This window comes from Poecilia reticulata, unplaced genomic scaffold (assembly GCF_000633615.1).
Source record: "Poecilia reticulata strain Guanapo unplaced genomic scaffold, Guppy_female_1.0+MT scaffold_291, whole genome shotgun sequence".
Classification (NCBI taxonomy): domain Eukaryota; kingdom Metazoa; phylum Chordata; class Actinopteri; order Cyprinodontiformes; family Poeciliidae; genus Poecilia; species Poecilia reticulata.
In genome coordinates, this window is record NW_007615068.1 from 4259 (window position 1) to 19505 (window position 15247).

Here is a 15247-nt window from a genome sequence, read left to right on the forward strand (position 1 = left end):
ATTCTTGGACTTTCACTTGGTAACAGTGACTTAATATTATAAAATGTTTACTTCACCCCTCCATTTTTGTTAATTTTTTAAAATTATTTTTTATTTCTTGCAGGAAATTGAAATGATCAAAAATGCACAGATCACAATCCATATATTTCTGGTATTTTCTTCATGAAAGCAAACCTTCTCAATAATGACAGTAGGAAAATGTCTTTGCTAAAAAAATTTATTCTGAATTACATTATAATTTACAATGCTTACAGGAACAGCTACATAAAGCTGCACAAGTACACCAGAAACAAATATTACAATTATAAATTAAATATATTTAAGCATTAGCGTACTATGTTATATATATATTTATGTCGTATAAAGTATTGTTCTGATTATGCCACTGATTAGTGTAACACCATTCAGCAGCCCTCAGGCTTTTGTGACTTTTTCAATCAGAAAACTACTGCTACAAAACCTTTACTGATTGTTCTGCTGTTAAACATTACGGAACAGTTCTTATTCATTTTCATCATGAATCAAACTTTGATAGTACAGAAAACCGTCAAATCAAGGTAACCTATAATTTCTCTTTCAAAGAGCAACATGAATGTAAAACTTCTACAAAAGCATCCACAGTGGATTGTTTCTGCAGCTCTTAAGGCACAAAATGGTTCTGAAGTTCTGTCTGGGCAAAACAGATGTAATGTTTGGGTGAATTGAAAAAAATATTTAAACTTAGCTCTTTATCATGCTGCAAATTGCTCCAATAGGCAATTTCAATTAGTGACCAAAGATCACTCTATACTAATAAAGATGTTTACTAAGACATAACCTCTCCCAGAGTGGGTCAGTCATGAACTTGTTCAGGTTTATGACTCCACACAGGTTTGCGTTTCTCTAAGAAGGCCTGGATCCCCTCCTGTCCATCTCTAAGAGCCAGGTTGTCCACCATCACCTTGGAGGCAGTGGCATATGCTGCGTCTCTGCCTTGAGCCATTTGTCTGCAAAAGAACCAGAAACACAAGAAGTAAATGCAATGTATTGTGTCAGGTATTCACTGCAAACCATTAATAACAGCATACCTGTGGAATGTGGCCTTGCCAAGAGCTACAACAGGTCGACTGGACTGACACACTCGCTGGGCGATGGCTAATGTCTCCTCCTCCAACCGCTCCTCTGGCACCACCTTGCTAATCAGGCCATGCAACAGGGCATCACGGGCTGAGATAGGAGAGCCTGTCAGCAGCATCTCCATGGCAACCTGTTTATGAAAACAAAGTGATAAGAGTTCAATAGAGGACTTTAATGATGTGGGTGATTTCCTGTGGACCAACTAAATAGCAGAAAAAAAGATTCTCAAAGATCTCACCATTACTATACCTCCAAGTAAATATTTTAAGCAGCACAAATAATTTAAAATACCAATTTTTATTATTTCCCCAATACTACTTTGATTCTTGAGTTATAAATGCACAACATTCATTGTGAATAAACAGCCACCAGGTGGCGCATGTATCAGGTGAAAAAAATTTGTCATCAATAACACGAGGAAAAATGTTGCCAGGTTCAGTAAGAACTTCTGGGTTAAATCCTAAACCTGCTGAATACCTCTAAAGTGAAACAAAACCACTTTATGTCACCAGAAACCTTTCAGTTCGTACCGTAATAAAAGTTTTAAAAAGTGTCCGTCTGTACCTTTCTTGGCACCGCTCTGCCGATGGCCACCGCCGGCGTCGAGCAGAACAGACCCACGTTGACGCCTGGAGTGGCAAAGGTGGATTTCTCGGTCGCAACTGCGATGTCACAGCTGGCGACCAGCTGGCAACCGGCTGCCGTGGCAACGCCGTTCACCATGGCGATAACTGGAATAGGGAGGTCTTGTATCAGAGTCATCACCTGAAACACAAAAGTTACTAACAGCTGAGGTTATGAACACCTGAGGCCTTGTTTCCTTGCCTACACTAAACTCCAATACTACACACATTTCATGTCAGAAATGTTTAAAGTGAGATAAATATTGACATGTTCAGTGCTTGCTTCTGTGATGTAAGGATTTATTTCCCAATTGGAACATGTTTTGACTCTTCAGCTGGAGTTTCCGTCCCATTCCAGACACAAACTGACCTCTGAGCAGGTTTGAAACACCTTGGTGTGGTATTCTGGGCCCTGAGTGGACGTCAGCTCCTTCAGGTCGTGTCCCGACGAGAACACCGGACCTTTGGCTGAAACAAACAGCGCAAACGTAAGACCAACTGCTTCCTGTCTCCAACATGAACGAGCAATTAAAAACAGACCTGATATGATGATGACTCTGAGATCTTCGCCATCAACGTCAGTCAGGATGTTCTCTCTGAGGGCTTCCAGCATGGACAAGGACAGAGCGTTCCTCTTCTTAGGGTTGTTTAAAATGATCCTCCTGGTAGAAATTTACATTTTTAACACATTAGAAAATATTTTAAAGAACGTTTGCCACAGTAATATTCTCTTAAACTGACACTCTTTTATTGTTCATATACCACCATATGCGTACAGTACATTTAGTCAACTCTAACTTATTTTATTTTATAAATTATTGACAATTGTTTCTGGACATTGTTACCTTTATGTTCCTTATTTGAAATGTTTCTTCATAAGGTTCTTAATTTATTACTGTATTTTAGTCTTATAGTTAACACTACTTTTTATTCGGTGACAGTTTGTGTTATGTTTAGTTTATTAATATCCAGAAAATTGTTCAGTTACAAATAAACCTTAAAAAATAATAGTCAAGCTCTCTGCCTTTCCTTTTTATCGACTGTCAGCAGCAGCTGTCCAAGACCAAGTTCAATCCAGATTTAACTTTATTGAGATAAATATGCATTCTGATGTATTTCTGTATAATTGGGTTAATTTTCCTTGTAGAAACTAAACAAGGTGAATTTAATTTAAATGTGTTTAAGCAGGAATGAGGTACAGAGGCCTGCAGGTAGACGGCAGCAAATTTATTTCAGCGGTTGTCATGGTGATAAACTGCTCTGCAGCCACTTTAGCATAATATCATTCTATTTTTACTGTTTATGTCTACTCAGTACAGACAAAATATCCTTACGTGTTGAAAGATTTCAACATGTTTTTAGTTTTAAATACAAATTAAAATTTTAGATTGCTAGATTAAGATTGTCTGAATCCAAGACATTTATATAGATGCAACCCTGACAAAACTAAAACGGGAATTTAGTATTCCCCTTTTTGTAGTTTTGTATTAACTCCGAAAAAAAAATGTAATTTATGTAAACTACATTTCTGGGGATATTCAGGTTGTTCTATTGCATAATAAATTTCGAACCTGGAAATTTATGTCCACTTCTATTGAAGTAAAAGTAAGCTGTTTACACCAAAAATAAAGCGAAATGTCTTGATTAACCACAACAAGGCGATAATGACCGCGGTAATATTTCAGCCGAATTTCCACTGAGACCCATTAAGATGTTGTGGTTCAGTTTGTGGACCACAGAAAGCAGCTCTCTTTACTGAATCCTCAGTTTCTCCTTAAATGCTCTGTTTCTACATGAGGGTTCGGGTTGGTGAAGTGACGTGTTTTAATGGCAGCACCTGATTCCGTGCTTCTGTTCCCTCAGAGTCAGCGGTTCCGGTTCCGACTGGGAGTAACACCGAGGAGCGGACAGCAGCGGTATCCTCCTGCTGAGCTGAAATATAGAAATACCTCTACACAACACACTGCGAGCCATTTTTCAACTTTCTTTCCACTACTTCCGGGTTATGACGTCACGTAGCCAAACAGACCCGGTCTGCGCATGTGCAGAAATCAGACCTAAAAAAACAAAAACAGGATCCACGGAACAAACAGGAGAACATTTGATCTTTTTGCTAAAATATTTATTGTAGTCGTAAATTAATCAGATGATCTTTCAGTTGTGCCTAATTTTATTTCATATTTAAAACAATAAAAACATAAAATTACTTGCAAACATTTCTCATAATTTGTGACACCATCAACAGTGACATTGTTGATGATGTCACTGTTTTATAATAGTAGAACCCTCAAACCATCACATTTTATTTCACAGATAATTCCAAGTTATAACACAGTCATGTTAAAATTAGTTTGTTTTGCTATCTTAATTTTTTACAGTTGGCCAAAGTCACTTCTCCAGGCAGAATCACAGTTTTTTACACTGATCAATTAGAAACACCTTCATAACATAATTAAAAATAAAAGGAGCAAAAACTATTATAATCCCTGGACATTCCTTCATTGTAAACTTAATAATTTACAATAAGTTAAACTGAGACTGCATGAAGTTATTGTTTCAATAAGTGATATTATTTGCAAAGTGCTGAACACAGGCAGTCATCCATCCATTGCGTACATTCACCTTTGCTCAGGATGCGCGTCACCTAAAGAACAGAAAGTGCAGGAAAGCAGAGTTTCTAAAGATGCTCTTCCACTGCAGCAGTGATTTTCTGCGGTGCGATCTTTATGGTGACTTCGCTCCAGGTGCTGATGTATGGAAACAACCTGTCGGTGAAAGTGTGTGTGAAGGTGTGTATGTGTGCTCCAGTTTCTGCGTCTGAAAACGACAGCCGTCCTCCATCATAGTCCAGGAAAACCCGGATCCTTCTTGGGTTTCCCTTCACAGAGACGTCAGATCCCGGATCTGTTGGGGAAAGTGTTTTGTATTCTCCTTTGCAGAACATGAGCCTCCACAGTCCGGGCCAGATGATGCCTTTCCTTACATCCGACCCCACTAGCACACCCAGAACGTAGGCATCGTTTTCTCCTACCTCCACCTCCCAGCTGTGACATCCTGAGGTGAAACTCTCAGAGCCGACAACAGAAACGAAGTGGTCGATCCTCTCTGGATTGTCAGGAAGGTCCTGTTTTCCCGCGCCCTGCGTCAGACTGGTCAGATCGTCGGACAGAGTGAGGTCTGGATGGGCCGTGTTTGGATCCAGGACGACAGGACTGAAGGAGATCATGTCCTTCATCTTGCTCCAGACGTTGAAGCTCAGGTTTCCCAGATATCTGGCCTCATCGATCAGCGCTCCTGAGATCAGGTCCGGATCATCAGGAACCGGCTGCTGCTGGATTCTCTCCACCGTTTCTTTGTAATTCAGCAGAAACTGAACATCTTTTGCTCTCAGTTCGTTTTCTGTGGTTTTAATTAATCCTGATAGATCTGAGATCTCTTTGCTCAGCGCTCTGATCTTCTCCGCCATCATGTGACTCTTCTGCTCCTCTTCCTCCCTCAGTGCATTCAGCCTGGCCTCCTCCTCTTCCTCCAGAAACTGGTGAAGCCTCTTAAACTGCTCTTTGATCTTCCTCTCTGTGGCTTCAGCCTGAGTTTTGATGTGACCTGCAGTTTGATCACAGCTTCCCTTCACATCACGGATGAGCCTCATCCTCTTTCTTAAGGGCTTCAGGGAATCCTGCAGCGTTTTCTTGGCCTGCTGTCCGGCCTCTTCGGTGAGCTGGAGCTTGTGCTCGCCGTGCGTCTCTGACTCCCTGCAGACGCGGCACAGCAGCTGCTGCTCGTCCACACAGAACAAGCTGAGTGTTTCTGCATGCAGACTGCAGAGCGGCTCAGATCCTGACGCTCTCACCTCGTCACACGCCATCTTTAGAGCAAAGTCAGGTACAGGTATTGTCTTTGATGACCTTCTCTTGCAGACCGGACACTCGGTAGTTTCTCTCTCTGCCCAGTTTGTCTTTAAACAGGAGACACAGAAGCTGTGCTCACATGTCAGAGTTACTGGATTCTGAAAAATGTTCTGGCAAATTGGGCACAGAAGTTCTTCCCTCCGGATTGAAGCCATAACTCTGACGTTCCTCTGAACTGCGCAGACAGTTTCGCTTTTGAATAAATCTTCTATTTCTTGTTTTTCTGCCAGCAGCCGATCCGTTTGGTTACCACCTGCAGCATTCCTGGTGTTCCTCGAAGCATTTCATCATCCTTCAAGAGAAACTCTTGAATTTGATCTCAAAGTCGACGTTTTTGTCTTCTGTTGGTTTATTCCAACGTCTCTGTTGTTGAAAGCAGCAGGTTTACTTCCTGACTCACCTGAAAGAGGTCAGGGAGCCCCGCCCCCTGACTCTGATTGGTTGTTTCTTCAGACCAGTAGCAGCTCTGGGAGGAGGTGGAGATCAATCTTTTTACAGATTATCTGTCTCGTGTTAAGCTGTCATGACAGTTTTAACCAATGAAACATTTTATTTATTAAGATATTTTTGTTCACTTAATTTGTGCTTCAGGTTATAAATTCAGATTCTATCAACAGTTTAAGTTTGATACGAAAATCGTTTTGATTTTCAGAAACTTCTGCTCAAATTTGGACAAAATGTTACAAAAGAAACAATATTCATAACAAGTTGGTGCATTTATTGTCAAACACAAAAACACAGAAAACTAGTGATTGGCTCGTTATAATTACTGATAAAGGATGAGAAAGTACCTTCATGTCTGCACATCCAGGAACACTTTGAATAAGTCAGAAAAATGAGATATGAGATATGAAATGACGCCGTTTGAGGCTAAACTAGCAGTTATTTCTACTTGGATTAGCATTTTGATGAGCATGGCTGTGCAAATTAATATTTTCTGAACATAAAGTGCTGCTTTATGTTATTTACGTGGTTTTGTTCTGAGAAAACATTCGGCAGCACTTTATGAGAAGGAGCTTACTGACATAACAGCTTTCAGAAACAGTCTTCATGAACGTTCATGGCTGATGTCATAATGCATCAGTCGGTAAATAATGAAACTTTTAAAGCAAAGTTTCTCTAAAACCTGCATCAAAAGTGTCATTATTTACCAAATGACACTTCATGAGAACAGTTATTAACATTCATCAAGACTCCTTCATGTTCTTACAGATGTTACGTCAGTTTTATACTCACCCCTTCAAACAAAGTGTTACCAAACATCCCATAAAGGTGTGTGTGTGTGTGTGTGTGTGTGTGTGTGTGTGTGTGTGTGTGTGTGTGTGTGTGTGTGTGTGTGTGTGTGTGTGTGTGTCAGTGCAATCACCTCCTAATGAAGATAATAACAATAATAACAACAACAGACGCACTGAGACACGAGTCTGTTGAGGCGGGGATCAGGAGCAGGAGGAGTCCCGTCAGAGAAACAGTCCTGGTCCCGGCCCGGAGGAACAGCGCACCCTGCAGGAGGAAGGCCTCATGTCAGGTGACGGCGTTCAGGCTCTGGCCGCCCTCCGTCGGGGTGAAGAACTGCACTTTGGGCGGAACCAGCCCGGAGTTGTTCCTGCGCAGGCTGCCGCCGCCTTTCCGCATGGAGTTGTTGCGTCTCATGGAGTTTCGCTTCCTGAGGGAGTTCTGGTGCGACAGCTCGCTCTTCTGCAGCGTCTGGATCAGGATGTACGGCTTCTCGTCCAGCTCCCGAGCGCTGCAGCTGGGCGTGCTCACCTTCAAAACAGCAGCCCGCTTCAATTATGCTAATTAAATGAATATTGAATAGTGACTAAGAACATTCTTGCATATCTGTGCTCACTCACTTTAACCGTATTGCCGAACTTGGAGTAGTCCACGGAGTACACGCCCTCCTCCTCCGTAACGATGGGAACGAAGCGGTGGCCCCACTGGATCTCCTCAGAGACGTAGGAGGTCCGGGCCTGGGTGGTGATGCCCGTCGTCTCCACGACTCCCTCCAGGATGACGATCACCTCCAAGTCGCTGCACTGCAGCTCCATGGCCGACAGGTCGTACAGCGGGCTGAGCGGACGAAACATTCACAGAAACCACACGAGGAAAGAGCAGAAAGTCCGTTTTTATATAAAACATGAGAGGAAATCAAATTAGTCCTACATTAGTAATCAATTAGAGGAAGTAAAATGACTTCAAAATTACTTGAGTAAAAAGTATTTGATTAAAAGTCTAAACCAGGGGTCGCCAAACTACGGCCCGCGGGTCGAATCCGGCCCGCCGCCACATTTGGTCCGGCCCCCTGAACAATACCAGAGAGCATTCAGATTTTTTTTTCATATATTGTATTTTCCGATTTATATGTGGATTTTTCTTCGACCACCAGGGGGCTCTGTAGCAGGAAGTGCGTCCTGTAAACTGTGGGTGTTTTGTTTTGCATGGCGCATTGCTGCCATCTGTTGGACTTTTAGGGAACTGCTGGACTTTTATGTTATTTAATCAGTTTGCTAGCGGTAGAGCAGATGAACACACGCGTTCCTTATGAACGCCGCATTCCAGGTTTCCCTCAATGAAATATATACTAGTCAGTCCCAGTGACCGTTTCACTAACAGTTTTTGCCCATGTGCTTTCTGGGTAAAAATCAATCGTGAAACGCCCCTTCCCCCTCCCCCAAACAGTTTCAACCTTCAAAGTTTTGCGCTGAACCTGTTTTTGTCGATGACGTGGCAGATGATGAGCGGGGCGAGGAGGAACAGGCTGTTGCTGGCGACGGCGCTCTCGGTCTGAACGTCGATCTGATGGATGGGGATCATCTCGCCCTCTGGAGTCGTCGTCTTCCTCACCACCTGCAGGCCAAACCATTTCAACCAATCCTGAAACATTTCCCTTTTGTATGTGTACACAACAGATTAAAAAAATAAAAGACCTTGGAAAATATGTTGGATATATGCAACATGAACCTTTAGTTGGTGAAAATGAAAGCAAACTTTATCAATTCCTTTGCTCAAATGCTAAAAGTTAATTTTCTCTTTGTGCTCTGGATAAAAACAATCTAAAAACACTTAAATGAATCCATAAATAAATGAATAAATTATTAATTCAAATGACACTACAGTACATAAATATTATTAGCATCACGCCGCTAAGCTATCAACCTGTTCTGCTGAGCTAAGCTAGGCTAGTTAGCCATTAGCATGCTGCCTTTTTCTGTTTACATTTCTGTTGTTTCAACACGGAATATGTTTCTAATTAAACAAACTGGGTCTGTGAATTGTTTTGTTACAAAAAGATAGTTTTATTATGCAAAGAAAAATATTTGGGCTGGGAGAATATCTTTAGCTAAAGCTAAAAAACTAGAAAAACCAAAGTTTTTACCTGCGTTTTTCTGACTAATGAGTTTTAAACTGTGAGCTAAATGTTAAGATCCAATGTTCTTATATTATTCATATAAATATATAATTACACATGTTTTGTTTCTCTTTATTTATTCAGTTTTTAATATTAAAGGACAGACAGCAAATTGTCCTTATGTGGTTTTTAATTTCCATTTTCTCATAATTAGTAATCAAATGTGAATTTTATTTGATGTAAAAGATGTCTGACTCTTTTAAGGGCGGATTTTCTATATAATGCTCTTTGTGTACCTCTGTTGTCCATTTTATAGTTCCAATAACAAAAAAGAAATTATAAAAGTACTTAATTATTAACATTTGGCTAAATATTTTTTTCAATTCCATTATTCTTCACTTTAGTGTTGAATGAATATAAATATAATGTTTTAATGTTAGCTTGTTCTAAGAATCAGACACCAAGAAGAGCTAAAATACTGTCAACCAGTTTAATCCTCAGAGGTCAAAGGAGATAATCTAAATGAACAACCTGTAATCTGACGGTTGCTCCGATAATCATGCTCTTCCTCAGATCTCCAATGCGAATCATGAAGCACAGACGGTTGTTCCTCACGGCGATAACGGCGTGGCGGCTAAAGATCAACGTCTCCGCTCGGCGGTTCGACTGAGCCGTCTTCATAAAGATGCAGCCTGAGAACGGAGAAACGCCCAATAATGTCCAACTCTTATAGTCTGTGACTGGCAGGTCGTCTCTGCATCAGCAAATGAATGTTTCTACCCAGCATGACGGCGTTGATGATGAGTCCCACTATGTTCTGCAAGATGAGGACAGTAATGGCCGCCAGGCAGTGCTCGGTTATCATCCGACCTCCGAAGCCGATGGTCACCTGAACCTCGATGGAGAACAGGAAGGCTGAGATAAACGACCTGGGAAAAGAGAAAACACTGAGAAACTCAGGCATTTTAAACAAAAAATCACAGTAACACAAACCTATCTGGTTATTATTTTCATAATACTGTTTTACACAGAAAGATATGTGTTTTATTGTAGGTAGGTTCCATTTTGATTGTTACAGATCAATTGTTTTATCAATTCCTTTCAGGTCATTTCTACACCATGGAGTTGTGTTAGAGTTGGAATATTTTGGGTTGGAGTTTCCATTTTAGATGTTTCAGTTGTCATTTAAGAGATCCTGTATTCTCTGACACCAGTGGAGAAGTTGAATGTCATCTGCTTAGACAGAATACATGATATTTTAATCCTAAATATGCCTTAAGACGAGCAACAACAGTGGATGCAGAGTTCCCTCCACTGGCTATGGGTCACCATGTGTTGGTAGGGCGCCATGTAAGACAGGCAGTGACCCAAAGACGTTGGCGGTTTGATCACTTTATTGTTGAAGTTGTCTTGCATTGATCCTCGGCTGCAGAAGCTGGCTCCCGAGATGTGTTATACCTCTCTGGTAGGGAAGGAACCTGAGCTGGTGAGCGAGGTCGAGAGCTGGATACTGTCAGACTCACCTTGACGGGTCTGGAACCAAGAGAGGGGTTGGACACTCTCCTGCTCTGGAGTTCACCACTAGCAGGAGTGGGCATACTCATCGGTTCCTATCTTGACACCCACATATTGGAGTTTATCCAAACAGTAGTTCAGTTTGCTCTTCCTTTTTGGAGTCTCTGGAGGGGCTCCTGGTAAGGACTCCTGCTAGGGACTCCCTTCAATTGCTGGGGGACTTTGACGCTCACGCTGACTGACAGTCAGGTCTCGCTGACAGTGAGACCTGGAGGGGCGTGATTGGGAGGAATGGCCCCCTGGATTTGAGCCAACCAGTGTTTTGTTATTGGACTCCAGCCCTCGTCATGGACTGCCCGTAGTGAACACCAAGTTCAAGCATAAGAGTGTCCATATGTGCCGCAACTGAACGACAGACTTTGTTGATGTTTCATATGATCTTGGACACTCAGGTAAGGAGAAGGGACAAAACTGTCAACCGATCACTACCTGGTGGTGGAGGATGCTGGTCAATCCCAACCTCTGGTGCTGAAGCCACTGAGGTGGTTGAAAAGCTTCTCAGTGGAAGGATTCGCACAGAGGCCCCTAAGGTTCTGGATGTTGTAGGGTTGTTGTTGGCTGACATGTCTCTGCAATGTCAACCTGGATTGGCATACCTCTTAGTTGGTTCCCCAATTAAAAAATGGGGACACACTCTATAGAGTGTGTTTCTACTACAGGAGAATCACACTCTTTAGCCTCCCTGGTCAAGTCAAGTCTGGGGTTCTGGACAGGAAGGTCCGCCCGATAGTAGAACCTCGGATTCAGGAAGAGTGGTGTGGTTTTCATCGAACAGGGTCTTGGAGGGCGTGTAGGAGTTTCCCCAACCAGTTTAAGTGTTTTGTGGACTTGGAGAAGGTTTTCGACCGTGTTGCTCAAGAAATCCTGTAGGATACTCCTGGAGAGAGTTACCAGGTCATTCCTGGATGACTGGTGTCAGAGCTGGGTCTGCATCGTTCCTGGTGAGAGTTGGACTCGGTCAAGGCTGCCCTTTGTCATCAATTCTGTTCATAACCTTCATGGACAGAATTTCTAGGCACAGCCAAGGTGTTAAGTGGGTCCTTATGGTTGCCCCAGGATCTGGTTTCTGGTTTTTGAAGGTGATGTGGGTTTTTTTTGGCATCATCAGATCATAATCTATAGCTTTTCCTGGAGTGTGAAGTGATCAGGATGAAGCTCAGCACCTGCAAGTCCTAGACCAGGATCTTTAGCTGGAAAGGGCAGAGTGCCTTCTTCAGGTCGTAGAAAACTTTAAGTATCTGAGTCTTGTTCACTAACGAAGAAAAAATGGAGTTGGAGATTGTAGGACAATGGTGGTGATTGTTGGAGGAGTTTGTCACCAAATCGGTGGGTTGCCAGTTTGATGCCCCTCTGTCAGAAATTAATACTGTACAAGTAGAGACTATTTACTATCAATAGACAGATTGGTGCACCTATCAACTTTCCTATCCTCATCTGGGACAATTACATCATAGAGTGAGCAAATCTAGCAAGGCCTGAAAACAGAACCCTGTGGGACACCAGTTTACAAACAAGTAGAAACCTGGCAAGATCTGGTTAAAATGAACCACCAAAGTTAACTCACAATACCATTATTATTGGCTATACTTATTTGGTGTTTGCTAAATAAAACAATAACCGTTTCTACTTTCTTCTCATTATTATTTTGAGCTGCATTGTGTGAGAGAATCAAGTTGAACCACAGCTTTTCCCGAATATTTCCAGTGAAAGTTAGTTTGTGCCTGAGATTTAGGCAAATAAAATAGAAGCAAAATAGATTTTGTTTCATTAGCAGCCAATACAAACGAACACAGAGTTCAATATTCTCATCACAAAGCAGAGAACATCAAGAGAACTTAAATAGACGGATGCTGAAAAGTAAAAACATTCTGAAACCTTTTGGGAATAATCTATTTAAAAATCTAACAGGTTGAGTTTTTCTCCTCATCTTCCTCTGCTGCGTTTTAAACGGAAAAAGGAGAAAGAAGAGGGAGGGAGAGAAAACTTACACTAAACCTACTTTCACTGTTCAAGTTTAACTTTTTCACTTTTTTGAGAAGTTTCTTACTCGACGTCGGTGACGCAGTGGGTCTCGTTTTTCCGCGCCGGGTCCATGTCTCCGTGCGCAAAGGCCACCAGCCACCAGCTCATCGCGAACAGCAGCCAGCTGCTCACGAAGGTCGTGGTGAAGATGACGAGCGTGAAGCGCCATTTCAGGTCCACCAGCGTGGTGAAGACGTCCTGCAGGAAGCGGCCCTGCTCGCGGATGTTCTTGTGCGCCAAGTTGCACGAGCCGTTCTTGGCGATGAAGCGCGCCTTGTTCACGCGGTCCCGGAACACCGGCTTCCGCGGCAACCGGGAGGCGAGACCCGGCAGCCCGAACTCCTCCGGGATGATGCTTTTCCTGGCCAACATCTCGCTCCTCTTCCTCAGCCGCCCTGAAGCCCAGATCCGCCTCACTCAGTGCGCCTTTACGCGCGCAAACATGCCGAAAATGCGCAAAAGATGAAAACGTCCCGACTTGAGAGCAGCGCGCCGCCTCTGCTCCGCTCCTCTGAGGGCTGGGACAGTGTCCTCTGTCCTGTTGACGTCGTCCAACTTCCAGAGTCCAGTCCCGATCAGGACTGGAAGCTGCTGCTGCTGCCTTCAAGGACTCCGCCAGCACCGTCGGAAATCATACCAATTGCGCGTAACTGAGGAAATATTGCATTATAAAAACTATTTTAAGGCATAATTTTGACTAGTTATGGATTTTTAAGAACCGATAAACTAAAAACTCATCGGAAATTAGAGTTTATTAAGCTTTTCTGCTATTCACCGGGCCGATTAAATCCACATTTTCCACATCGTTTTCAGCTGAAACATCAAAATTATGTTTATTTTTGATGTCAAGGCTTTCCTTTATTATAAATATAATCTTCGGAATCGACCAATTTTCTCTTAATCTGCCCTGAATGATGATCGGCAGAATTTATTTCCTGCTCTTTCATAAACTAAAAACATAAAGAAAACCTCCATTTCAAATCGAATAAAAATCTTATAAACGTTGAAACAGGATAAATAAATTGGAATAAATCTAAACAGACCATAAATAGAAAATATTGGCAGAGAAATAAAACAAAACTGTTTTAAACGGCCTCGTTTCTGCTCGTGTTTTGCCTCCAATTAAGAAATTTAATCAAAAATAAAGCCAATAAATTAAAGCACGAGTCATAATTATGAAACATGGTGACAATAACATCAAAAACGGTTTCAACTCTCAGTTCTGTAAGAGCAATTCACAGATTTCACGCCAGAGGGCGCCATTTCGCAGCGTATTCCGCATCAACCTGCTTTCTGCGTTTCCTCCTTCAGCTGGAAAACAGAGTCCGACTTTACTTAAAACGGTTTTATTGTCATTTCATGTGTAAAAAAAAAAAGGTACAAACAATAAATCATTGTTTTATATTATTAAAACCCTTAGATATGCAAACAGAATTGACACATGCTTATAAAAATCATATAAAACTTGCATTTACCGTCTCTAACAGTCGACTGAATTCAGAACAAGTGAGACTTTCTGCATAGAGCTGCTGATGTCACTGAAGTTTTTTTAATTAAGTCACAATAATTTGTTTCATCTTGTTCGTTTTCATTGCTGCCGTTTTTCACAGACAGTTTGTTGTGTTAAAGGAGTCCAGCAGAGACGAACGCAGAAGAGTAAATATGCACAAAAAAAAAACTGATCTCAGCTGCAAGGATGAAACAAAACAAAGGGAGAGCAACGCTGAGAAGTGAAGAGGAAAGATTTTAACATCAGTGAGTGAAAAAACAAACCTGGTGATGTTTCACTGAAGCACAAACGTCTTGAGATGAAACAGAAAAAAACTGAAATAATCACAATCTGATAAACTTTGTGTTTTCTCCTGACAGAGGAGAAGCCATGAAATAATATAAATCATATAAAAACAGTTTAACCAACTAACTAGAAACCAGAGACAAAGCAACGCTCCCAGAGAGGTGAAAAAATGTTGAATTATTATGAAATAACATAAAACTAAATACAGTAAAGGCCATAATTGTGATTTATTAGTAGATTTGACTCTAACAAGGTAAAATATGTTTATTTTAACTTGGTTAAAGCAAATAGCAACAATTTATATTTAAAATATTATCATAAGAGAACATAAATAAATGTTTTCAGGTCTGTTTGGCAAATGGGAAAAGGTATAAACTATGTTAGCAGTAATTAATGCTCTGCAGATGAGGATTCACCTGAAAACAGAAGAACAGCCAGTAATAATCAGATTATCAGAGCAAAATTATTAACCAATAGGAATATAAACCCAATGAAAGTTGCTTCCAGAAATGCAATCTTGTTTTTTAATTTAAAAAATATATAAAATGCTGGCAGCAGGTTAAATTGGCCATTAGAAAGATTTTAGTTGATAAAACAAAAGATGCAACAAAATGTCTCTTTAAATCATGAAAAGCTTTCCAGTAAAGTTTAACCAAAAGTTTTCTTCCAGAAGCTCAACTTTATTTCTAACTAAATTAACCAAACGTTTTAAAATTAAAGTTTTAACCAGACTTTACAGAAAATCACCTCTCGGGTACCGAAAGCCAAAAACGCTCCGCAAAGCACGACTGCAGACAGACAGCAGGGTCAGCAGCTGCAGGCGGCTGCAGGGGACGCAGGCGGCGGCAGGGTCAGCAGC

At 41.5% G+C, this 15247-nt stretch overlaps 3 protein-coding genes across 4 annotated transcripts; all 3 read right to left on the bottom strand.

Moving 5' to 3' along the window:
• Positions 1-201: 201 nt before the first annotated feature.
• On the bottom strand, positions 202-3755 carry echdc3 (enoyl CoA hydratase domain containing 3). The gene is made up of 6 exons (XM_008403087.2): positions 3577-3755; positions 2280-2401; positions 2110-2207; positions 1681-1881; positions 1068-1246; positions 202-986 (listed from the first exon to the last, which is right to left on the bottom strand). The coding sequence occupies exons 1-6, from the start codon at positions 3711-3713 to the stop codon at positions 833-835; spliced, it is 891 nt and encodes a 296-aa protein (XP_008401309.1). The 5' UTR covers positions 3714-3755; the 3' UTR covers positions 202-832.
• A 116-nt stretch (positions 3756-3871) lies between these two features.
• On the bottom strand, positions 3872-6092 carry LOC103460781 (nuclear factor 7, ovary-like). The gene has a single exon (XM_008403088.2). The coding sequence runs from the start codon at positions 5800-5802 to the stop codon at positions 4417-4419; it is 1386 nt and encodes a 461-aa protein (XP_008401310.1). The 5' UTR covers positions 5803-6092; the 3' UTR covers positions 3872-4416.
• Positions 6093-6344: 252 nt separating this feature from the next.
• Positions 6345-13220, bottom strand: kcnj8 (potassium inwardly rectifying channel subfamily J member 8). Of its 2 annotated transcripts, none has more exons than XM_017303473.1 (6): positions 12619-13220; positions 9777-9925; positions 9528-9688; positions 8355-8494; positions 7501-7717; positions 6345-7429 (listed from the first exon to the last, which is right to left on the bottom strand). In XM_017303473.1, the coding sequence occupies exons 1-6, from the start codon at positions 12963-12965 to the stop codon at positions 7169-7171; spliced, it is 1275 nt and encodes a 424-aa protein (XP_017158962.1). In that variant the 5' UTR covers positions 12966-13220; the 3' UTR covers positions 6345-7168. The 2 variants fall into 2 exon arrangements, with proteins under 2 accessions (XP_017158962.1, XP_008401311.1); XM_008403089.2 differs by having other exon boundaries at positions 6345-7411; positions 12619-13217.
• Between the last annotated feature and the right edge of the window lie 2027 nt (positions 13221-15247).

Bases quoted from the DNA above. Each gene is read 5' to 3' on its own strand.
- kcnj8 (XM_017303473.1), bottom strand. From the start codon at position 12,965: ATGTTGGCCAGGAAAAGCATCATCCCGGAGGAGTTCGGGCTGCCGGGT. The intron at 9,926-12,618 runs GTAAGAAACTTC...CTCTTTTCCCAG, and splicing joins CACTGCGTCACCGACGTCGA to GTCGTTTATCTCAGCCTTCC. The intron at 9,689-9,776 runs GTAGAAACATTC...CTCCGTTCTCAG, and splicing joins CATCAACGCCGTCATGCTGG to GCTGCATCTTTATGAAGACG.
- echdc3 (XM_008403087.2), bottom strand. From the start codon at position 3,713: ATGGCTCGCAGTGTGTTGTGTAGAGGTATTTCTATATTTCAGCTCAGC. The intron at 2,402-3,576 runs GTGCTGCCATTA...AATTTCTACCAG, and splicing joins GAACAGAAGCACGGAATCAG to GAGGATCATTTTAAACAACC. The intron at 1,247-1,680 runs GTACAGACGGAC...TTTCATAAACAG, and splicing joins GCAGAGCGGTGCCAAGAAAG to GTTGCCATGGAGATGCTGCT.
- LOC103460781 (XM_008403088.2), bottom strand. From the start codon at position 5,802: ATGGCTTCAATCCGGAGGGAAGAACTTCTGTGCCCAATTTGCCAGAAC.